Genomic DNA, 23,848 nt, shown 5'->3' with positions numbered 1-23,848 from the left:
AAAAAAAAAAAAAATCCCTCAAGATCCCTGCCTGGAAAGGCTATTAAATAAGGTACTTCTACTCCATGGATGTTACTAACCGACCTTGTTCACAATGTTACTGTTTTGTTTTTATTCTTTAATCTTTAAATATTTTCCAAGTAGAAATAATAGAAATGTGTTTACTTAAATCACACTATTGTTAATTATGTTTTTATTGGAAGAGCAAAATGTTACAGGAATATTGACTGCATGATAGTTATTGTTTCATTTATGTTATGGTTAGAATTTCTGAAATCCCATTTCCAAAAGATGGCAGGGGTACAATTCACACTATGCCATACTCAGAGGTGGGAATGGATGTGATGTTTGCCCAGGAATCCTGATGATATTGCTAATAAAGTATTTGGTGTTTCAGCAATGAAGCAAGAATGGTATGAATGATGGTCCAGATTAGAAAGAAGGCTTGAGCTGGGAAATTCGCAATGAGATCTTCTGAGCTCTAAACAATAAAACTTAAGCTTTCACACAGGGGGATAAAATTAAGCAAATGTATCATCTCATGAAGTTGATGGTCTTAATCTTGAGGATGGATGAGGTTGCCAGTGAAGCAAACCAAGGTAGAGATCTTTGTGTGTTAACTACATTCATGGCTGGGGGGGCCTTTTTTTAATCATAAAGCGAAGTGGACGGAGAATCAATTGACTATGATGTCAGGAGCTTAGGACTCTTTCAAGTAAGATATATGATTATCTAAGGAGAGATGAAGAACAAATGTCAAAAACCCACTGTCATTGAATTAATTCCAATTCATAGCAACCCTGTATAGGCTTTGGGGACTATAAATCTTTGTAGGAGCAGACAGTCTCATCTTTCTCCTGAGGGGATAGCTGGGGATTTGAACTGCTGACCTTGAGATTAGCAGCCTGACACCTAACCCACAGCACTACTAGGGGTCTCCAAGAAAGAGAGCCAAAGTTGTGAAACAAAAAAACATAAGGCCTTACCCCAGCTCCATCCATTCCAGCCAGCCCACCGATCTTGGGTAAGCCTTCACCTCACCTTAAAAGAAGGTTTCCCAATCCAGTAATTGAGGTCAACAGCGTTCCCCTGCCTAGTCACAGTGTTAGTCACATGAAGTAACAAATGTGGTGTAAAATGTGTCCATTAGACAAAGAAGGAGCTGGTAGTACTAATGTCTTGGTTTTTCCTACACTTGAGTACTAAGAAATTTTAGACAATTTATATTCTTATTGAAATAAGTAAAATAAGACTTGGAAACCCTAGGCACTCCCCTCTTCCCACCCAACAGAAAATACAGGATGTGTAAATAACTTTAATCATTGGAGTTCTGTAAGTTGTATGAAAGCAGGGATCTACTGATCCACCACTAATGTGTAGCCCAGTGCTTGAAGCTTAGTAGGCTTTCAGAAGTGTTTTTTAAAGAATTAGTGAAAGAACAATAGCAAGAAACTGGAAACAGCCTAAATTCTCATCAGTAGAAGAGTGGATTAAAAAGACTAGTATATACACGTGTAATGGAATACTACACATCCCTAAAAAAGCGATGAAACCATAAACCACCTCAAGATGTGGAGGGATCTGGAAGACACTATGCTGAGTGAAGTTAGTTAATCACAAAAGGACAAATACTGTCTGAGGCCACTGCCAGAGGACCAAGGAGAACAAGCTGGGGCTTGTTGGGCATCCAGTCTGCTGTCTGCAGGGTCCAACAGCCTGGTAGAGAGGATGACTGGTGCCACTGAACCAGACACCATCCCCTCTAGGTAAGGGTTTTGAAGGTCACTTTGCCAGAGGACACCTGACCTCAGGTAGGATCAAGTGGTCAAGGGAGGGGAAGGGGATGTTGTCTGCAGAGTGGTTGCCATGTAAATCTATGATGAGGTGCCCCCATACAGGTAGACAGCCCTATCAAGAGAGATGAGGGATACTGATGGGGAAAACAATGCAGCAGAGGGGAAGAGGGGCAAACATATCTGAGGGAACACAAGAGGGAGGACCGACCTCCAGTTGGAGGAAGAATGACTGAAAATACTTTGAGGCCCTAGGGAGGGAGTGTCACGCTGACCTGGGTTTCTGGGTGTGTCCTGGGGCACACAGCATGTTCCAGTGAGATTCCCTGGAACTCCACTGGCTGGACTGGACTCTACCTCAGACATGCTTGTAACTTGACAACATTAGTCAGAAAATATATGGTGTCTGAGAAAGCATAAGACAGCTGTACCAAGACGGGTAAACTGTTGGTGGGCAGACAAACATGGTCCTATTATAGCAGTGCTGTATAGGCTATATTAACATATGTTAGTCCAGCAAACCTGTGACAGACATTGTTTTATTTTGGTTTTGTTTGTTCATATTAGGGTGTATTTCAAAGGTGTTATGTCATTGGGGGTCACCCTCTTGAGATTGTGTTATATCTTTTTCTGTTTTTTGGTAAGGGAAGCCCAGAATTAATGAGCCTATAGGGACAGCAAGTAGAATAAAGGCTTTGTTTTTGTTTGGGTGGGGGAGGGGGACAATTGCAGGGGTAGGGTTAAAGGGAGACTATGTCACAGAGGCCAGGTATAAAAACAGTATTTGGGAACTGATTGTGGTAGCAATTGTACAATTATGCTTCCCATGATTGAACTATGGAGTGATTTATATGTATTAACACACAGTTAATGATAAGTTTTGGTTAATTAATAGCTTTTTAATACAAATACAAAAAAGGTGAAAGAAGACAAATAAAAGCAACCATATTATTAAAATACTATTTTTAATAGTAATACCCAAATACATACATGCGGGATTAATGAATATGGTTAGACATGCCATGCCCTAAGAAACTAGTCAATATACAACAAAAAGTTGAAACCTTACCGGATGGAAATTTTAGAAATAGCAAGTTCAAAATGGTTTTGCAAATCTGGAAAATTCTACATTATTCAAGGCCAAGACCATGGAAAGAAGTGAAAACAGTGATGGGTCAGAGGTTACCCTCAGCAGTAGTGGTACACAGCCGACCACGTAGTCACTCTGCTGGTCTCCCCGGGCTGCTCCTCTTTCTGTGTGTTCCTGGGACAGGTGTACTACACTAAGCGGGGCCAGTACAAGGAGCCTGACCATGTCGTCTTCTTTCCTCAGGAATAGATAATCTCTATGAGAGGGCGCTTCACATCCGCAAACTCCTTCTGACCCTGCCCAGGTCGGTCCTGATAGTGATGAGGTACCTCTTTGCCTTCCTCAATCAGTAAGTACGCGATCTAATACTCTGCCAAACGCTCACCCTCATTCCATTTGCACTGCTTCTTTGTTCATGGGTCCTGTGACAGGTACCTTTGGGTTTCATTTACCAGCGGCATCAGAGAGAACGTGGGTGACTCGAGGCTGAAGGCATGGCTTTCCTCAGCAGATCAAGGTCGTGGCATGAGGGATGCCAGCGCTGCCCCAGAAACTACCCATAAAGAGCCAAATGGATCCACAGCTTGCTAGGCAGAGAACCCCTAATGAAATGCCTATTTCTCAGCTTTCATCCAAACTTAATGCCGTGGATGATTTTGTCAGAATTATGAAAACCACTTGCTCCCTGCAGAAAATGTGGTTTTTAATGTTGAAGATGGGGGGAAGGGAGCAGTTATAGATGAGATTTATCACAGATCAAAAAAAAAAGAGCATTCTTGCAAATTCAATAGAGTGAAGAAGAAGGTATATCTCAAAACAATGTAACAGAAGAAATCTTAAAAATACTACACTGATTTTTCAGAGAAATTATACTCTTCATTTAAGGCCACCTGATTTTCAGTGGTGCTGCTTGCTGGCACACAGGCCCCATCATAAAAGCAACCTTCTGCCCCATGTTTTTTCTGAGTCCCTTGCCAGCCAGCGTCTCAGTTCAGTGTTGGCAATGAAGAAACCGGGGGTTGTCAAATAAGCTTGGGAAAGGGGGAGTCATCTTGTCCTGGCATGCATTCTTCCTCCCCAAAATTGGGGTTTTTTTTCCTTTCTTTTTCACTGGCCCATCTGTTAACTTGTGACAACATATCATGGTGGCTTTTGTGTTGCTATGAAGCTGGAAGATAGGCTACTGGCATTTCCAATACCAGCAGGGTGGCCCCTGGTGAACAGTTTTCAATGGAGCTTACAGACAGGCTAGTAAAAAGAGCTGGTTAGCAGCCCAGCACATAGGCCACTATGCCGCACAGCTCCTGGAGAGACTAGGAAAGCAGACTGCTAACCAAGATCTAACTCTCCATGGATCCTGACACAATAGCAAAGGCACTGTGAATCATGTGGTTGGCACTGCTTCCAATGTTTCTGCCATCAGATCCTTCCCATACCTGCTTTCATCCGGAGACAAGGACCCAGCCTTCAAGTAGGACACTCAGGGCAGGAGTTTTGAAGTAAGAGAATAGGCTATTCTTTTTAAGTTGTAAAATCCAAGTTTAGGTATCAATCTTTATATGCAAGTAATGTATTTTTGAAGCCAGCAGATTAAAGAGTCAGAAAGACAGACTGCTACTCCTCCCCTGAAATTGTGCCTTTGGACAGTTAGACCAGCTTCCTCTGAAATTCACTTGTTCCTACATCAGTTTTCAAGATGATCAGTAACATGATCATTTGCTGTCATTGCTGTTTTTTTAAGATGGCATGTTTGCGAAATGGCAGAAGGAAAAGGCATATGTTAGCCGATGAAATTATGCTTTTGTATTTCCTCCTGTCCGGACTATCCTATTTCCCAAAAAGGGTAGTGTATCATGCCATGGGAGAGCTTAATCTCTTTGTCTCAGTCACCATCTGACAAAGTGTTGAGTCCCTCCTTTTTCTCCTTCCGATTGTCACCTGTTCACCTGGATTTTACATTTCCTTTCAAGGCTGACATTCGAGATGCTGAACGATAACATCTTCCTCAAAGAGCCCCCGACCCTTGTGGTAAAGGCAGAGCAATTGAGAGCTGGCTGGTTTTGAGTGGCTTGTGAGGAATATCTCACAAATACCCATTGGATTGAATTTAGAAATGGGTTCTAGAAACTGGAAACCGCCCCTAGGTGTGTACCTTGCCAGCTGCAGGAGCCTTTTCTTTGTCTTGCATCCGCAGTATCTCTCATGACACTCTGGTTGCCTCCTTTGGGTAGCCATGCCCAAAAGGAGATTATAAAGCTTACAAAGAGTTACTATTTGCTTCCTTTTTATTGGCTACAGAGAAATGACACTTTGATTTCTTGTAAGTACTCTTTAAGATTCACAGGAGAAAATAAATCTGATTTTTTAAATTAACATTTTTGAGTAGTCGAACAACTTTATAGATAATCATAAAGCTTTATGAAGATGGTTCTTGGCAGCCCTCATACCCCTGGTGCCTGAGTGCCTTTTAGAATCTGTCTACAGTGTTTACACGTGCCACTCATTTATTTGATCATGGCCCCCACCGCTGTGGCTACTGTTCAATCCCCCGTGACGTTGGGGAAATGCACTTCATCTTAAGCATACGGTGCTGGTATTCCACTTTCACTTCTTATCGAGCTGGAAGACTGTAAGTTGCTTGATATTGGGTTTAGGGTTTGGGGCTTGGGGTGTTGGGGGTTTCTTTGGAGCTTACTGAGCCAATTTACAGTAGGATGGGATATTTTGTTCTGATTGTAAAACTAAATGCGACTGTTTCAGATCAGTATTTCCCGAGTGTGGAGAGGCTCAGTAGACATTGGCCCTCATTTCCCCCTTGTTCTTCATCGTCTTCTCTTGCTTCCTTTCCTAGTCTTTCGCAGTACAGTGATGAGAACATGATGGACGCTTATAACCTGGCCATCTGCTTTGGCCCAACACTGATGCCTGTCCCAGATACACAGGATCAGGTGTCGTGCCAGGCTCATGTGAATGAAATTGTCAAAACCATCATCATCCACCATGAGACTATTTTCCCAGATGCTAAAGAGCTGGATGGTCCAATTTACGAAAAATGCATGGCTGGAGATGACTACTGGTAAGTCTAAGAATCTTAGTCCCTCCCCTGAAAAAATTATGGAAGTATACACATCAACTTAATTAGGAAAAAGAACTGGCCACAAGCCACCAAATTATTCCCATTTTAAAAAGTTGGGTGGGACCAGGGAACTAATAACACTTAAGATAAGTTAGAACACTAACACTGTGGACAAGTCCAATTTCTTATAAACTTATGTCCAACTCTGCCCCTTTTATTTTATCATGGGCCTGGGTGGTACAAACAATTAATACACTCCATAACTGTGCTTTTTCTCGAGTTTTTTAGTGGTGACTTCTCCAACTTTGGGTTAGTCACTGAGCGCACAAACCACGTGTGCTGCCCGGGGACACATAAGGGGAGACAGATAATGAAACTCAGCCCTGCTGAGCAACTCTTCTTTTTCCAAGGCTAGTGTCAGAGACATATTCCAGCCAGTCCCCATCAGGTCACTTCCTACCCGTGGGCTGTGTCGGAATAGAACCGTGCCCTGTGGGGTTTTCAGTGGCTGAATCTTTCAGAAGTAGATCTTTTCAGAAGCTGTTCTTCTAAGGTGCTTCTGGGTGGCTGGAAACTTCCATTCTTTCAGTTAGCAACTTAGTTCCCTAACCATTCATAGTACTCAGGCCTATGTAGTATTTCGGTATCCAGTGTAGATTAGTAAACTCTGCTGTCCTGTTCATTTTATGAACAAGCCACTGGGCAGATAGCTGATCAGTATATGAGGTGTTATACCCTAGATCCATTTGTGACTGCTGCTTTTTCCAAACGGGTTTTAAAAACAAACCAAAACTCCCCCTGCCCCTGAGCCTACCCTGTGGCCCCCACTCTGTTCATCCCTCTCACCCTCAACTCCATTAAAGATTTCATGAGAATCCTTAAAATAAATAATAATAATAAAGAGCATTGTAGCCAATCACGTGTCCCTGATTAGACCATTCTTCCTTAGGGCCGCCTGCAGGGATTGCTCATTTTACAAAGAAAGTCAAAATACAGCAGCTACCCTTGCCCCCAGTGAAGCCGTATACATTCGGTCTACAGTAATATCACATTTATATTTGTGACCCATACATTCCTTTTATCAGCATATATTTATGGAGCGGTGATGTAAGTGTGAAAGGATAAATTTTGAAGGAGGATAAAACTATGTCTCTCATAGAGTTATAAAATGAACATGTGTCAAAGATTTTATTTAATTCCTTACTGATGAAAGAACCAGAGAAAAAATGCTATAATTAATTCAAAAAAACTCAAAGAAACTTCAGTTTCTATGCAGTAAAAGAATGTGGAGATGGATTTGCAAAACTGATCTAATTTTAGTCCATAAGGAGCCAACTAAATTGTATTTCCATAGATAAGACAAAGTTATTTTATAACTTTCTATAAGTTAAAGTTATAAAATAACCTGACATATAGAAATAGACTCTCCTGTTGGGCCAGGTAAGCTGGATTCTCCAGGATTCCATTCCATGAAAAGGAGGCTCAGTACCTCTGCCCATTACAAAGACTTAACCATTTCTTCTCAGTGATAATTTTTCTTTCTTTTTTTCCCTTAAATTCCACTCACTTGATTGTCATTTGGATTTCCATTCATGCTCCAGTGACAGCCCATACAGTGAGCATGGTACGTTGGAAGAAGTGGATCAGGATGCTGGTACAGAGCCCCACACCAGTGAAGATGGTATGCCCTTGTGATTACTCTCTGTCGTCGTTGGTGTTGGAGTTGTTGTTAAGGTGCCATCAAGTCCGCTCCCACTCATAGCGACCTGAAGCACAACAGAACAGAGCACTGCGTTGTCTTGGGCCACCCTCACAATTCCTGTGCCTGAACCCATTGTTGCAGCCAGGTGTCAGTCCACCACCTTGAGAACCTTCCTCCCTTCACTGTGCCTCCACTTAACCAAGCCTCTCCTTCACTGCCCCTCTACTCCACCAAACAAGGGACTGGTTTCTCCTGAAATGTAGTCAAAGTATATAAGATAAAGTTTCACTGTATTTCCCTGTAAGTAGTGTTCTGGCTGTACTTCTTCCAAGACAAATCAATTTGTCCTTTTAGCAGTCCATGGTATTTTCATTATTCGTCAACACCACAATTCAAATGGACTGATTATTCTTCGGTCTTCTTTAATCAAAGGCCAACTTTCACATGCATATGAGGCATTTGAAAATCCCATGGCTTGGGTCAGCCCCACCTTAATCCTCAAAGTAACCTCCTTGCTTTTCAATACTCTAAAGAGATCTTCTGCAGCAGATTTACCTATTGCCCTCCACCTTTTAATCTCTTGACTGCTGCTTCCTTGAGCATTGATTGTGGAGCAAAGTAACGCAAAATCTTTGAGAACTTCAACCTCGTCTCCATTTCTCACGATGTTACCGCGGGGTCCTGTTGTGGGGATTGTGGTCTTCTTTACATTGAGTTGTAATCCATACTGAAGGCTGCAATTCGTGATCTTCATCAGCAAGGGCTTCAAGTCTTCTTCACTTTCAGCAAGCAAGGTTGTCATCTGCACATTGCAGGTTGTGATAAGCCTTCCTCCAACCCTGATGCCACATTCTTATTCACTTAATACAGCTCCTCTGTTGATTTGTTACACATACGTAGTGAGTAAATATGGTGAGAGGATCCAAGCCTGTCACACACCTTTCCTGATTTGAAACCATGCAGTCTTCCCTGTTCTGTTGCACAGCTACTCTTTATTCCTGTACAATTTCCACACGAGCACAATGAAGGGTTCTGGAGTGCCCATTCTTCTCAGGTTATCCATAGTTTGTTTTGATCCAAACAGTGTAATGCCTTGGCACAGTCATTAAACACAATTAAGCATCTTTCTGGTATTCTCTGCTTTCAGTCAAGATCCATTTGATCTCAGCAGTGGTATCCCTTGTTCCACATCTTTACTGAATCTGGCCTGAACCTTTGACAGCTTCTTGTCAGTGTACTGCTATTATCATTGTTGGATGATCTTCAGCAAAATTTTACTGGCATGTGATATCAATGATATTGTTCTATAGTTTGAGCATTCTCTTGGGTCACCTTTATTCAGAATGGGTACAAACATGGATCCCTTACAATCAGTTGGCCAAGTAGCCGTCTTCCAAATTTACTGGCATGGACAATAGAGTGCTTTATGTGCTTCATCAGTTTGTTAAAACATTTCATTTAGAATTCATGGAGCTGTGTTTTGGGATACTGCATTCGGTGCAGCCTGAACTTCTTTCAGCACCATTGTTTCTTGCTCATATGCTACCTCCTGAAATGGTGGAATGTTTGCTAGTGCTTTTTGGTACAGTGGTTCTTTGTATTCTCTCCATCTTCTTTGGATGCTTCCTGCAGCATTCAATATTTTGCCTAGAATCTTTCAGTATTGCAACTAGAGCCTTGAATTTTTTTTCTTAAGTTCTGTCAGTTTAATATTGATTGAGCTTGTTCTTCCTTTTTGGTTTTCTAATTCTAGGTCCTTATATGTTTTATTATAATGAGCCAGCCCTCGAAACTTTCTATTCAGCACTTTGACTTCATCATTTCTTCCATTTGTTTTAACTGCTCTACAATTAAGGGCAAGTTTCAGAGTCTCTTCTGACATCCGTGCTGATCTTTTCTTTCCTGTATTTTAAATGAGCTCTTGTTTTCTTCATGAATGATGGTTTGAGTATCCTACAACAGATCATCAGGTCTTATGTCATTAGTGTTTAATATGTCAAATCTATTCTTGAGGTATTCTCGAGATTCAGGTCGGATAAACTCAAGGTCGTACTTTGGGTCTCTTGGATTTGTTTTAAATTTTCTTCAGCTTGATCCTGAATGTCAATGCTTTCTAATGGGTCAGATTATATGCCTGATAATTCTAAAGCTTGAAGTCGCTATAGATTTGTTTCTATTGGGTCTTAATCTTGTTTTCTGATGCATTTTGCTTATTTTTCATATATTTCTGAGATATTCTCTCAGTGGGAATTCCTCTTGACCTTAATCGAAGGTTAGTTTCTCCAAGTTTTCTATTTAGTTTGGCCTGGGACCACATTCAAGCTGGTTCGAGATTTTCTAGGCCCCCAAGGCAGTATGATTTAAAGTTGAAGATTTGCATGCAGACTGGAATGTGGGGGGTTCTCAGAGAGCGTTTTCCACACGGTATTGTCAGTACCACTGTCTTGGTTCTGACACTTAGCACAGCAGAACACAGTACTGTCCTGCCCAGTCCTTTGTCAGTGTGTGTATGCATGTTTGTATGCATGCATGTATATGTATGTGTGAATTCTGAGGACTAGATCATAGATCTCGTTCTAGTTCTTTCTGACACTGAGTAGGATCTTTGGGGCAAGTGCTGGACGCATCTCCAGTATAAATTAGCCAGGATGGAAAACTTTGCTCCAGAAAAAATGTCCTAGTGTTCTGCTAACCTCTCTTGGTTCCACTTCCATTCTTTTTTTTTCTTTATGATCTTCACGTATTCATCACTGTCTTAATAGCTCATTAATGCAACTTAATTTTTTTCAGTTTTAGTTAATTTCAGGTGGAGACTAATCAAAATTGTTGTTTCCACCATCCAGCTACTAAAAAAAGAAAGTTTCCTTGTGCCTTTAAAAGTAGGCTGAATTAAAAAAAAAAATGTAGGCTGAATTAACACTTTCAAACTTAAAGTAGAAGAAGCTCCTCACAGTAAAAACTTTCATGTCTGTGTCATTGCTTTTGAAAGTCTCAAAGCCCTCCCTCTCCCACCTTCCTTTCGGTTGTCTTGAGGTTCTTTGTTTCGCTCTCTGGTCCATTCCTTTTTCACCTCCAACTTCCCTGAGCTTTTCCTGGCTTTCGCTGGTGGGGCTGATGAAGGCTCCGGCCATCTCTCTTCCCAGACAGCAGTCTGACCACCGTGCCACCACTCAATGTTCCCTACCTCTTGAGGACTAGAGTGCAGCTTTACTTCGTGCTCTGCTTGCGCATTAGATACCGTTTGATTAGAATGTTATTCGACAACATATTCTTCTGATTTTGCTGATAAGAAAAGCCTTGCTTACAAAACAGATAATCTCGCCCACAGCCATCCTCCAAAGTTCTCTGGCTCAATTAACTAGAGAATTGATTATCCCTTTGATCACCCCGGTGTATTGTATTTTCGCTGTCATGGTATCACTAGAGGGAGCGGCTTTTGTTTCCAAAAGGCAAGCTGTCACAGCACAAAGCCACCGTCTGTGAGGACAGTGGGTAAGAGAACGGGGAGGGAATGGACAGCACGGTCCCAAAGAGAAAACTGATGTGCTGCAGTGTCACAGAAAATGACAAGGAATGGAGTCGGCAGTTGGTCTCTGCTGAAATTGTCTTCCCCTTTGCACAAAATTATAATAACCTCCCAGGTAAATGAACTTACTCTGTTACACTCTTGCTATTAATATTGATACTATTAGCAGTGTTCTACAAAGTCTCCCTAGCACCTTAAAGGACTAGGAGGCTCTCTGTGAAAGGGCTGTGTTTGTTACCACACCCAGAGGCTCAGCTGCTCTGCAGGGACTGGACTGCGCGGTGTAACTAGCTTATTGATTGACTTGACGGTGCAGTCCTTCTCACGGGAGTGGAGAGAGGCAAAATAATGAAAATGCTGAGGATTTCTAGCTGATACACTAGGATTACCAATCAAATATACTTCTATGCATTTAGTTAGTCTTTCATAACCTCTCCATATTTGACTTAAATTACAGAGCCCAGTAATTCCATTACTAGTGTTTCTTAAAAATGTCAAGATGATCATCATAGAGGTCATGATTATGAAACTGTAATTTTATAAATATAGATATGTTAATAGATAGGTCCATCAAATAATTGTCAATAGCCCTTGGCAGACACAGATGTGTGCAGTGGAATAACATTAAAGAACACTGATGGTTCTGTGTTTTCTTTGGACAAGTCTGTAGGTTGCACACTATGTCCCATGCTGGCATCTGTAAAAATGTTTAGTCAAGCCAAATATAAACGTGTGGACATAGACACGAAGGCGCTCACAAAGTGCGTGTCACTGGGTTTGTGTTCACAGCATGTCTTCCTCAAAAAGCTTGCTTTCTTCATCCCTGTTCTGAGGACATGGGTGTTTCCGTCCCCTAGGGAGAGATGGGTGCGTTTTGGTACCTGCCATCTCAAGTCAACCAGGATTCTGTCCTCATCTGCAAGTGTAGACGTATAAAGTCACCCCTTCGATGTGACAGAGGGGCAGAAAGGCTACCAGACCCTAGACTGAAGGGCACTTTGCAGTAAGCTGATTCACAAAATGCATCTCTTCTCACTGTCTTATTTAATTTGCCATTTATGTGCCTTCAGAATTTGGCAAAACTACAATTCTTACTTTTCCAGAGTTTTGTGTCCTTTTTATCCTGATTTTTATTTTGAGATGATTACAGATTCACATGCAATTTTAAGAAATAATACAGTGAGATTCCATATGCCTTTTCACCAAAGAAAATACCTTATAGAAGTACAGTACCATGATATTGCCATCGATACAGTCCATCAAACAGACCCAGGTTTCGCCAGCCTGAATGTACTGGAGTACGTGTTTGTTGTGTGTAATTAGTTCTAAGTCATTTATCACATGTGGTCACCACCACAGTGAAAATACAGAGCAGTTCTATCACTGGATGCCCTTGTCTACCCCTTCACAGCCCCACCTACCCACCCACCTCCTCCCACCCAGGCCTAACCACTGGCAGTCACCAATCTGTTTTCCATCTCTGTAATTATGCCATTTCATAAAGGTGATATAAATGGAATCATATGGAGTTTTGATTTTTCACTCAATAAAATTCCCTTGAATATCCTTTGATCTCTGAAAGTACAACTTTTAATCTAGACTTCTAGTTTGGGTAGAGGGCAGTTAAGACATGGTTGGTTCGTGGTTACTGCTGATGTTAAAGAAAACGTCATTGCTGTTGGCGCCGGTCTGAGGCTTTGCTGGTGCTCAAAAAAAGCGCATGAAGAAGTGAAATGTATTCGAGTAGTTTTTAGTGTGCTGATTTTGGAAACCCTGATTTTCTTTAAAGCGAGCTAAAAAAGCATAAATTCTGTGTGTGTCCTGGAATAGTGATTTCTCGGTGTTATAAATGGCATTAACACACTACAAGGGCCACTCCATCAACAGCAAGAGAACATTGGAGCAGTTGTAGAAGATACTGCAACCCAAGGAAAGAGTCTGTCTCATCGCAAAGTTTAACATGTTTGTTGTTGATGGTGGTATGTATGTGTGTGTGAGAGAGAGAGAGACTGACATTTCATCTCTAGGAAGGTGTTATAGAAATTTTAAATCTGCCCTTTGGGGGTCAGGGGGAGCCCAAGAAACCGATGACAGAAAGAATGCTTTCTGCTTTGTCCTGCCAGCACGCTTTGCTTGTTGCCATGTTCAGTCTGGCGACTGGAATCGCTTTGTTTCTGCGGAAAGCCTCCTGCTGCCTCAGTGTACCACGCCTGCCTTCCCACCCCGCCCCTCACCATGTTCTCGGCTGTTCTTTGTAGAATGCGAGCCCATAGAAGCAATAGCCAAGTTTGACTACGTTGGACGGTCTGCCAGAGAACTGTCTTTCAAGAAGGGCGCCTCCCTGCTGCTGCATCACCGCGCCTCCGAGGACTGGTGGGAAGGCCGCCACAACGGGATCGACGGCCTCGTGCCTCACCAGTACATCGTGGTGCAGGATATGTGAGTAGGCCCGTCCCGTGCGCCGCCCGGCCACCCGAGTCTTTCCGACGGGAAGCGCCAGGGATCGCTCCTAAGAGGAGCTTGGTCTCCTGAGAAAAGTGCAGGAGGGCCACAGAAACCACCTTCCGAGTTGAGCACAGTCCTGCGCCCTGCGGACGGAGCCTTAAGGTTTCCATCTCCCAAACTCTTGCCAGGAGGTTTAGAATGAAAAAGAGCGGGAGTCACCTTTTGAACTTTTTAGGTTGGCAGAAAAATCACTTGGGCAGAGAATGGGCTCAAAAGCTGAAATGATGCTGCTAATTTCAAAAGCGGCCTGGCTTTTCTCGCGGTATCTATCTGTGGCCTCTACTCGCCTCAAGCAGGCGGACCGGGACTGACAAGAACTGCCCCCCAGAGATTTTGTCTTGTTTTGTTGCTGATAAAAAATCCCTAGTTGCAACTTTATTTAAAGACATCGGAAGATGATCGAAACAAATTACCATATATATACTCGAGTATAAGCCAACCTGAATACCAGCCGAGGCACCTAATTTTACCACAAAAACTGCATTAAAAATGTGCCGAAAAACTCAGCTTATACACGAGTATATACAGTAAGTATGCTGCATTTAAGGTGATTTTTTTTTGCACTGTTTGTATATTTAAATTTTCTCGTTTTTCTGCAGCAAAGTTGTATTTTTTTATTAAAGAAAAAGGTACGTGATACGAGAGACTTGGATACATTAATAAAGCCAAAACGCCAGTTGCCCTCAAGTCTGTTCTGATCCATGGAAACCCCATGTGTGTCAGAGCAGAACTCTACCCCCATGGGCTGTCAGAGCCTGGTGTCACTTAGAGCCAGGCCTTTCTTCCGAGGTGCCTCTGGCTGGACTGGAGTCTCCCACTTCCATCTGCACCGCCCAGGGACTCGTAAAGGCCCTCACTTTTTTGTCCATGTTCTAGCAAAAGACCCTCACGCCTGCTTCTCATTGTTTCAGGGATGATACATTTTCAGATACTCTGAGCCAAAAAGCAGACAGTGAGGCCAGCAGCGGGCCAGTCACTGAGGACAGGTCTTCTTCCAAGGACATGAACTCCCCAACAGACCGTCATTCCGACAGCTACCTCGCCAGGTAAGTGGAATCTGGGATATTCAGGCTCCTCGGGGTCTAGTCCTCCAGGGGCTCTGGGCAACCCCTGACCCTCAGCCTTGCAGTCCTCCCCAGTGTGATGAGCTCCCCTGTGTTCTCTCTCTGGGTCTAGGCAAAGGAAGAGAGGAGAGCCTCCCCCTCCAGGAAGGCGTCCTGGCAGGACCAGTGATGGCCATTGCCCCCTCCACCCACCCCATGCGCTTTCCAACTCCTCAGTTGACCTGGGCTCCCCAAGCTTGGGCGGTCACCCCCGAGCCTTGCTGCAGAATCGTGGCCTCACCAACGACAGTCCTGAGAGGAGGCGCCGGCCTGGCCACGGCAGCCTGACCAACATCAGTCGGCATGACTCCCTCAAGAAGATGGACAGCCCTCCTATTAGAAGGTCCACGTCATCGGGGCAGTACCCAGGCTTCAGTGACCACAAGCCGCTGGACCCCGAGACCATTGCTCAGGTCAGTGCTTCCAGTGGAATGTTGTTGGCGAAGGAGCTCTCTTCCACTGTCCTAGCTAAGTTTCTTGGGTAGAACCCACTGAAGGGTCAAAAGGAAAGTAGCCCATTCTGTAGGGTCTAGCTGTGGGTCTCCTTTGAAGAACCATTGGAAGAGTCAAGATTGTGGAGTCGTGTTGATGTAAACAGAGGTGTGCCAGAAATGGAGGACCCAAGACCCTCAAACTCGCCATTGTGAACGAGCCCAGAGAAAAGTCTAGAGGCCTAGTCATGAGGAAGGAAAGACTAGTTCTACCAGGCCTTGAATGGATTCTAAGGCTGGTAAATAAGGCAGATGAGGGTTCATGGGGGGTGGGGGGGGGGGGGGGGGGGGGGGGGGGGGGGGGTTGAGCTGATTCCGGGAACCCAAGAGGAAAGCGAATTTTGGGAATAATGAGGGCAACAAATGTGTAGGTGTGCTTTACACAATTGATCTATGTATTGTGATGAATTGTATGAGCCCCAATAAATTGATTTAAAAAAAAAAAAGAAATCTCCAAAAATAAGGCAGATGAGGGGACAGAATGGAGAGTCCAGGAACAGAAAAACATTTGTTTGATGCAAACAGTACTTTCGATTTAGAACATGCTGAGTATTGTGATACATGCTAGTTAGCCTTTTGAAGAAAAGAAGTCTGAACCCTTCCTCACGTGAGCCCACACGTGCCACCACTTCCCACCAGTGGCTGGGCACAGGACTTAGTAACGTTTTCTAAGCGTTAGGATTGGCAAAGCAGTAGTGAAACCGTATTGAGGAGTTTGACCATTGCCCTACCGGTTTGCCCTCCGGCTCCTCTGGCAGCGTAGGCCAGTGTCAGAAAGCACGCTGACCGCCAGTGACAGGGGACTTGAAGCGACTGTAAAGCAGCTTCCACCTCTCCGTGCAGCCTACGAATTAACCGACTAGAGCAGCCGGGCGAGCGGCCCAGGAGTGAACAGACACAGGAAACTGTGAAAGATGGGTGAAGTGTAATAAGAAGCACCACGGAGCCCTGCTTGGCTATGACAGATGCCCCCATGATGCTCTCTGCCCTGACTAAAACTGGGGAATAAGCTAGAGGGTGAGGGGTTTCATGGGTTTTGTCTGTTTTGTTACATTAAACTGATTTTAAATGCACAACAGTTTCAGAGCAAAACATCTTCTCTCTCGTGACTTCTTATTTCTATTTAAAGCGCTACACGTGACATCTTGGGGCTTACTTAAACCCAGTCATGTGTAGCTGTCGCTGAACCTAACACTTTGAAACCTCCACCGCTGCTTGTGGCGAGCCGGCGAGCCTGACTTGGGAAGGAGGGGACGGGGTCTTGGGATGGGAAAGCAGGCGGTCCCTTCGTCCTCTTGCTTCTCCTAATCAGGAGCCCCTTCTCTTCTGTCGGTCTTGCAAAATAAAAATGTGAGACCTCACCTAATCAGTCAGGCTCTGCACATGTTCTTTCTGGGACACATGATTTGTTTGTTTTTTTAATTTAACACCATATGTTTAGTGGCAAATAGAGGTCACATATGAAAATCATCACTCGACACGTGATGTCATCCTCCCCCAGTGGCTTGCAGCTTTTCCCTTGCTTTCTTTTCCGTCTCTCGCCGTCAGATTTTCCCATGAGGACAGGTCAGCATGCCATCATGATGCTCTTTCAGGAAGAGGACAAACAAACCCATGCAGATCCTTTCATTAAATAAGTTGATGGACTCTCTGGTGGTGTTTTTAAAGCATTACAGGTTCCACATGTGATCCCTGTTTGTTCTTTATTAGAGACCGCAGCTTAACATTCACGGCTCTGTCTATTCGCTGAACAACCCTTTACTGAGCACCTACTGTACACACGCCAGGTCCCATCCTGGGCTTAGTGGATACAGAGTTAAATCATTAGTCCCTCAAAGTCCAATGGGAAAATGGATGGAGACATCCATGACTGGTGTGCCCTGTGCAAGGGTTATGCTCCAGATAGTAGAAGGAGCCATAGGAACATAAGTAGAGACCTGCCCAGGCTGGCTCCCCTAACATCCCATCTTTTATTAAAGAGCCATTTTGTAATTACCCTTTACTATACTGAAATAAACTCACAGCTGGTACATATAATTTGGAAAAGTATATAAAGCTCTAAATGTAATGTAAAGGAAAATAAATATTAAGGAAAACATTTCAGTCGATACTTGGGCATGACTCGCCTAGAAGACACACGAAATAGATATTTCCACTTGTATGTGGAATTATCATAAGTGGCAATAATGAAAACGGCATATTGACAGGCGCATTGTATGGATTGGTTTTAATTCTAGTTCCATAAAGCGTTCCCATAGTGATGTGACGTTCAAAACTGGTTTAATAAAAAAAAAATTTTAAACTCCTGTTCATATCATTCAATCAAAGCAAAGTTTAATTCTCTCTCCATTTACATAGTAGTTGCATTCCTGGAAAATTCAACACTGTGCTCAGTGTTTTACCTTAAAAATATGTGGAGGAAAGTTGAACAACGTGCATGACAATTCTTCATTGCCAGTAAGCTGTCCAGAGCACTTTCAAGATATCTGGTATCTCTGGCTTTGTCTACCTACTAGTGCCAACCATATCACCCAGTCATCGTGACATTAAAACACACACATACACCCCACCAGCAGTAAAAGTCCTCTCGGGGCAGTATCATTTTCATAGGGGCCTTGAGAGAAGGCTTAACATACTTTTAAAAACTGCTAGCAGTTAGTCAAGTGTGTAGTAAATGCTCAGAAATCATTTGTTGAATGAATGAATATCAAAGTCTGATTTTTTTCCATTCCTGTGCACATTTCTTACAAAACTGCTGTAATAGCTAGAGGTAAGCTCTCTTACCATTCATCAAAATGTGACCAAGTCAGCGTGCGGGTAGAACGAGGTAACCAGATGTCCCGCTTTTAGCAGGACAGTCCCGATTTTTAACAATTTTTCCCGCATCCTGCGGCGTTTTTAAAAAGTCCTGATCTTTGGAAAGAATGCACGACAAGCTAGGGTATACGGTTTTCAGCTGCCATGTGGCTATTTCGCCAGGATATGAGTTTTATCAATGGTGTCCCGCTTTACCAGTGTTAAAATCTGGTCACCTTAGGGTAGAAAGTACTAAAGCTTACGTACTAGCTGAGATTGACAAATGTTCATAGCCACTCCACCGTGGTCCCTGGACATTCAGAGTTGAAGTCGCTATGTGAGATGGCATTATGTTCAGACTGCCCTTGGGTGATGAAGTTCAAATATCCTTACTCTTCACTGGCCTGTTCATGATCATCAGCCTGTCGTCTCTGGTTGCTTCTCAACAGGACATTGAAGATACGATGAACACTGCGTTGAACGAGCTCCGAGAACTGGAGAGACAGAGCACAGCAAAGCATGCCCCTGACGTGGTGCTGGATACCTTGGAGCAGGCGAAAAACTCTCCGACTCCGACTTCGTCCACGGAATCGCTCAGCCCTTTGCACAGCATGGCCCTCAGGGGCTCCGAGCCGCAGATCCGCCGCAGCACGAGCTCTTCCAGTGACACCATGAGTACTTTCAAGCCAGTGGTGGCACCCAGAATGGGCGTTCAGCTGAAGCCACCGGCCCTCCGGCCCAAACCCGCCGTTCTTCCAAAAACAAACCCTACCATAGGACCTGCCCCACCTGCCCAGGGTCCAACAGACAAGTCTTGCACCATGTAAAACCCAGCTGAGCAAGGTCATCAGAGGCGGCAATTTAAAAACAAAAAAAGGATTAGTGACAAAAGTCAGCAATTCATAGCTTTCATTAGTTTGTGCTTTTAACTGGAGATCTTTTGGCTTTTCTATGTTCTCAAATGTACTGTCTAAGACTAGAGAAATTAACACGGGCATTTGTATTTTGTAATGTTGGTTGTTTTTTTTTAATAACTGGACATATGTCGTTTTAAAGACAATAGAAACACTTAGACGTACTTGAAAATCCAATGCTGCACCAATTGTAAAGAAGGCAACACCGCTCTGCATTGACTGGGCTTTAGATGTAGTGTAGCCCCGGGGAGGCAGAAGAGAGCCCTGGGGCACACTGATTGAAATGTTCGGCTGGGAACTGAAAGATTGATGGTTCAAACCCACCAACTGCCCCATGGGAGAACTCTGGCTGTCTGCTTCCATAAAGATTTATGGCCTTGGAAACCCTATGGGGCAATTCTACTCTGTCCTTACAAGGTCCCTTACAGGGAGTGGGAATCGCCTCAGCAGTGGGTTTGGTTTCCAGTTGGGGAGAGTCCGTAAAGATGGGAAGATGTCAGAATCTAAGCTCCAGGCCTTGTTGAGTATAACCAGTGTGGGTCTTTTGCACGGGGTTGCTAAAAACGGAAAGTAGCATTCGTGAGCTGCCAGGGAGCCACTCTGAGGCACGGTCAGCTCATGCTACAGACTGGTGGTTGCCCCCGTGGGTCCTGGGGCTGGGTGCTGACTTTTAATTCCCCTGGGTTCAGGGAGAAGGCTCCATGGATGAGGGTGGAAGCGGTGCCAGGACAGCACAAACAGAACCTGGGACCAGAGAGAGTTGCAGCCCTCCCCCAAAGCTTCTGAAAGTCTGATCCGCCCCCGGAAGATTTCCAACCTGTCCCCAGAATTCATGAACTCTAACAGAGAGTCTAATTAAAAGACTTCCTGGTCACACTACTCAACAAACTCCTTTAGAAATCTGTTGTTTAATAACCGCCTAGAACATATTTCTCTCCCCCCTATGTTATCTGTGGCAATGGAGAACCAGTAGTATTCAGGTCTCCTGTTCCCTCAGCCTTCTCTTCTCCTAAATAAATGAGCCTGGTTCCTTTAAACTTCCTGTGGAGGCCTTATCATTCTCAAGTCAGTTCCCGCTCACCTCTGTGTGTCCCTCTGGGCCAGCACAGCCCGGCCAACCTGAAGGATTACCTCATGCTTCCAGGATGAGCTTCCCTGATTTTGCGCACAGGAACCATGACCTCTTGGGGGCTTGTGGTCTTTACCTAGGTCACATGGTCAGCTGAAGCTGCACTGGGGCCTCTCTCTCTGGCGTTCTAGGACATCAGCGATGTCTCTCCCGCCAACATGTATGCTGTTTTCCCTCTGTCTTACAAAGGTCTCTTTCCACTCCTTCTACAAAAAGTACAAATGACCTTTCTCCTGTTGGCAGCAGCTTTTTCAGCTGTAAATGTTTGTGCATTTTACCTGCTCTATCACCCGATTTCTAGATGATCAGACAGTTCCCAAGAAAGCAGATGGAGATGGCCCAGAACTAACCCCTCTAGCACTGTCCGGGATGTCCATCTAGCTACCACGTGTCTCTTGATGACTTGAACGTGGTTTCAGTCAGTGGAGTCATTGCAGGTGCACCTGGGCATTATAAGCCTCCGCTCTGCCTGCTCATCGACACGTGCATCATACAGGGGGAAATCTGGGTTTTTACTTAAATCAAGATCATTTTAGCGCTACCTCAGTTTTCTAGGTTGAAAGAAGAGATGACATTAAGGTATAGACTTAACTTTCAAAGTCACAAAGCTGGCTGTTGGCCAAGCCCTAATTTCACAGATGGGTTAAAGAGTGCGTCTATTTTTAAGTATTTCCAGGTGTGGTCAACTTAAATGAATAAATTTTCAGAACCATCTTTTCTTCTGCCTCCCCCTGGCCCCCACCATTTTGAAAAAGAGGCCCTGCTCATCTTGTCCAACCCCTTATCTTTTCTCTCGAGCTTTACTGTCCCGTCAGCGCATTGAGACCCTGCAGAGACACAACCAGGCTTATCTTTCAAATAGCACTTTCCCTTTTAAACAAGAGTCCCTGCTCTCGCCCCACTCCACTGGGGTTCGGCTTCCCTGCGCCTCAGTGTGGGGAGAGAAGCAGAGAGTCACTTGGACGTAAGAAAGGCGAGGGAGGTGTAGAAAGTAGAGGGGGGGAAGGACATTGAAAAGCTTTCCTGGTTTGACAGAAGAGTAAGCTGCTAACAGCATTAGGGCAGAGGTGTTTTCATGTATTACTCTCTGTCCCTTTTACGAGCTTTAACTGGAGCTTTGTGGCTCTCACTCTGGCAAGCTCCTCTCTTCAGACTCCGAGTCTCCCGTCTTGGTGGTCTACGTTTAGGATGGAAAGCAGCTTGTTCTTATGCCCACCAAAGCAGGGCTCTGCTGCTGCTCTGGACGACAGAAATCAGGCCGCTCCAGAGCCTCAGAGCTGTACCTTCCCAGAGGAACCAGCCCCAAGCAATCGATCACGCAGGGCTCCATCCCTGGGCTGATCTAGCCTCTCCCTACGCACTGTTGTCACCCAGAGGCCTTTTTTTTTTTTTTTTTTTGCCTTTTTGGCAGTTCCACGAGGAGAATACTGCTTAGTAAGGACTCAGTAAGTCTTCCAGTTCCAGGAGTAAGACAGTATGACCCTTGGCAAAGGGGCCAAAAGAACACAGGGAAGGTCACGAAAAGCTGCATCAGGTGAGTGGGCTCACCTGGTACCTGGCCTCCTTTATAGCCATCGGTAGGAGGGGCTGGGGAAGGCAGAAGGAGAGAAGGAGTCGTTGGCCTTTCCTGGGCCCAGTGTCAGGGCCCTGGTCAGAGGCCCTGGGCCTTTGGGGAGAGGGGTGTCATGTGAGCACTCACCTGACCCCATGTACACAAGCATAGGCGCACACCTGACAACTGTATCCTCACGGCCCACCCGTAGAACTCACGTAAGTAGATTTGCTAAGCCAGCTTCTGGTCTCGGTCAAGGGAGTGAGGTGGGTGCTGGACTAAAGAGGAGAAGGTAAAAGGACACGTCTTTTAGGAGTGTTTCCTAGAATGTTTCGCCCTGTTGAGCGTGTTCACACGACGGACTGATTTGGGTGCCTACCGAGCCATCCACTAGTTCGCAGAAGCCCCACCTGGTCTCCCGCATGCCGTAAACAGTTATCCGGGAGATGGAGCTCCAGCGGCAGAGATGCATATTCAGAGCTTGCTTGATAGTTTTGCCAGACCCCAAACTGGCGGCTAGTTAAAGCAAAGGAAAGGGCTTGAGGAAGATGATGGTCTCCTTACACGGGGGAGTCTACAAACGGAAGCAAGTTTGGCCTGAAAGTGCGGGCCTCTGCAATCCAAAGTGAAAGCCGGTGGGTGGGTAGCTTTAGAAAACTGTAGGAGGAGAAGCATTCCTGACCACAGCAGCGAGAGGTCACGGACACAGGAAGTACATTTGGGCCGTCGTCCTGCCTTGAACCAAAGGCCCGGAGCACAGGGCAGCTCATAAATGAAGACAGCGCCGCCTCCCCACCAGCCCCTGGGCTGCAAACCCCCCTCCAGCCACGCAGGGCTGTGGTGACCCGCACAGCTTCATTCCCATCTGTAAAAGACACCATCAGAGCTTTCACTTCCCTAGTATACGTTCTTTAAATTAAAAAAAAAAGTTTATGTGGTATAATTGCGATGGGTACCTGTATCTTTAAACTACGTAACGAATTTTGTATGTTTAAATCATTGTACTGGGTTCCATAATGCTGCCCTTAGAAACTGTTTAGTAAAAGAAAATATATAAGCTGTGCATTTGTGAATGCCTCCTCCGTAGAGCATTCATTCAAGTTCAATGTGTAGTGTGATGGTGATTCTAGATACGTAAAGGCTAGTAAGTGACTGTAATGGAGAAACTGCTATTTACACGCGTCGTCACGGGTGGGTGGCTCCTGCCCCGGAGTTAAATCAGTATTGTCCTTCACTGTCGGTTTGCTCAGTTGCAGTACTGGTAGCTTCCTGCTTGTGACTTAGCTAATCGTGTCGATGTACATCCGTCGTATGTACACGTGAAAGTGCCTTTCTATTTTAGAGGAGTTTTAGCCTTGCTCTTGTACTGTTGCATTCTTCAAGGCCCAACCCACCCCTCCCGCGCCACCCGCCCCATCCCTGCAGCCCCGCTCTCAGAACTTCTCCACTCCACCCTCCTGCGCCAGGTGCTCAGTGTTGTCCCCTCTGGTCCTGGGCTCCCTTGTCCCCCTGACTGTGCCTTTCCCGCCCGCCCTTCCTGTGTCTCCTACCCCACGCCGTGCGGCCGAGCCCACCCGCCCCTGTGCCTGTTTCGCGGGGCCAAGCGGGAGCTTTTCCTGTTCTGGAGGAAACGAAGGTTGTTCCTCTGTTGTGTCAGTGCACTTTTACGTAGAGTACTGTGCACTTGGGCATGTGCCCTCGCAGGCGTCCGCGTCGTCGGGTTTGCCCTTCCGTGTACCTTTATAATAAACGAGACCGTGCTGGCTGCCCGTGTCTGCTACCGAGTCGGTGTGATTCTCTGTGGTCTTTTCCTTCGCTTCCTTCCTTTCTCTTTTGCACCAGGCTTTTCTCCCAGAGATCGGAGTTCCTTTTAATAATGTGAAGATAGATGACACTTCCCACCCTACCCCGACCATCTTGGGTGGGTTTTTTGTTTTGGTTTGTTTTTTATTTTCTACTCAGTGTATTTTTTCTTTTTTAATTCTGGTGAAACGATATGTAACAAGCCATTTGCCAAGGCAACTTTTCGTTACACGTACCACTGTGTGACACTGATTACATTCTTCCTGTTATGCGCCCCCCCCCCCCTCTCCTGTTCCACGGTGCCTCCTGAGCAATGGCTCTTCCTTGTCACCTCCTCTCGTCACCCCTGGTGACCACTGTGACACTGT

At 44.9% G+C, this 23,848-nt stretch overlaps 1 protein-coding gene across 2 annotated transcripts in view; it reads left to right on the top strand.

Annotated features, from left to right (window-relative positions):
- Window positions 1–23,461, top strand: part of SRGAP1 (SLIT-ROBO Rho GTPase activating protein 1) — a 326,600-nt gene extending 303,139 nt beyond the window's left edge. For both annotated transcript variants that reach the window (XM_013004070.2, XM_004700482.2), the window contains exons 16-22: window positions 3,127–3,232; window positions 5,735–5,959; window positions 7,561–7,640; window positions 13,446–13,626; window positions 14,604–14,738; window positions 14,869–15,208; window positions 18,532–23,461. In XM_013004070.2, coding sequence (XP_012859524.1) covers window positions 3,127–3,232; window positions 5,735–5,959; window positions 7,561–7,640; window positions 13,446–13,626; window positions 14,604–14,738; window positions 14,869–15,208; window positions 18,532–18,909 — 1,445 coding nt within the window. In that variant the 3' untranslated portion in view covers window positions 18,910–23,461. The remainder of the gene's footprint in view (window positions 1–3,126; window positions 3,233–5,734; window positions 5,960–7,560; window positions 7,641–13,445; window positions 13,627–14,603; window positions 14,739–14,868; window positions 15,209–18,531) is intronic.
- Window positions 23,462–23,848: the final 387 nt, after the last annotated feature.

Source organism: Echinops telfairi, unplaced genomic scaffold, assembly GCF_000313985.2.
Source record: "Echinops telfairi isolate 266 unplaced genomic scaffold, ASM31398v2 ScPeMD7_2;HRSCAF=8, whole genome shotgun sequence".
Classification (NCBI taxonomy): domain Eukaryota; kingdom Metazoa; phylum Chordata; class Mammalia; order Afrosoricida; family Tenrecidae; genus Echinops; species Echinops telfairi.
Note: the sequence above shows the minus strand (reverse complement) of the source record. Positions and strands in the feature narration are given on the sequence as shown.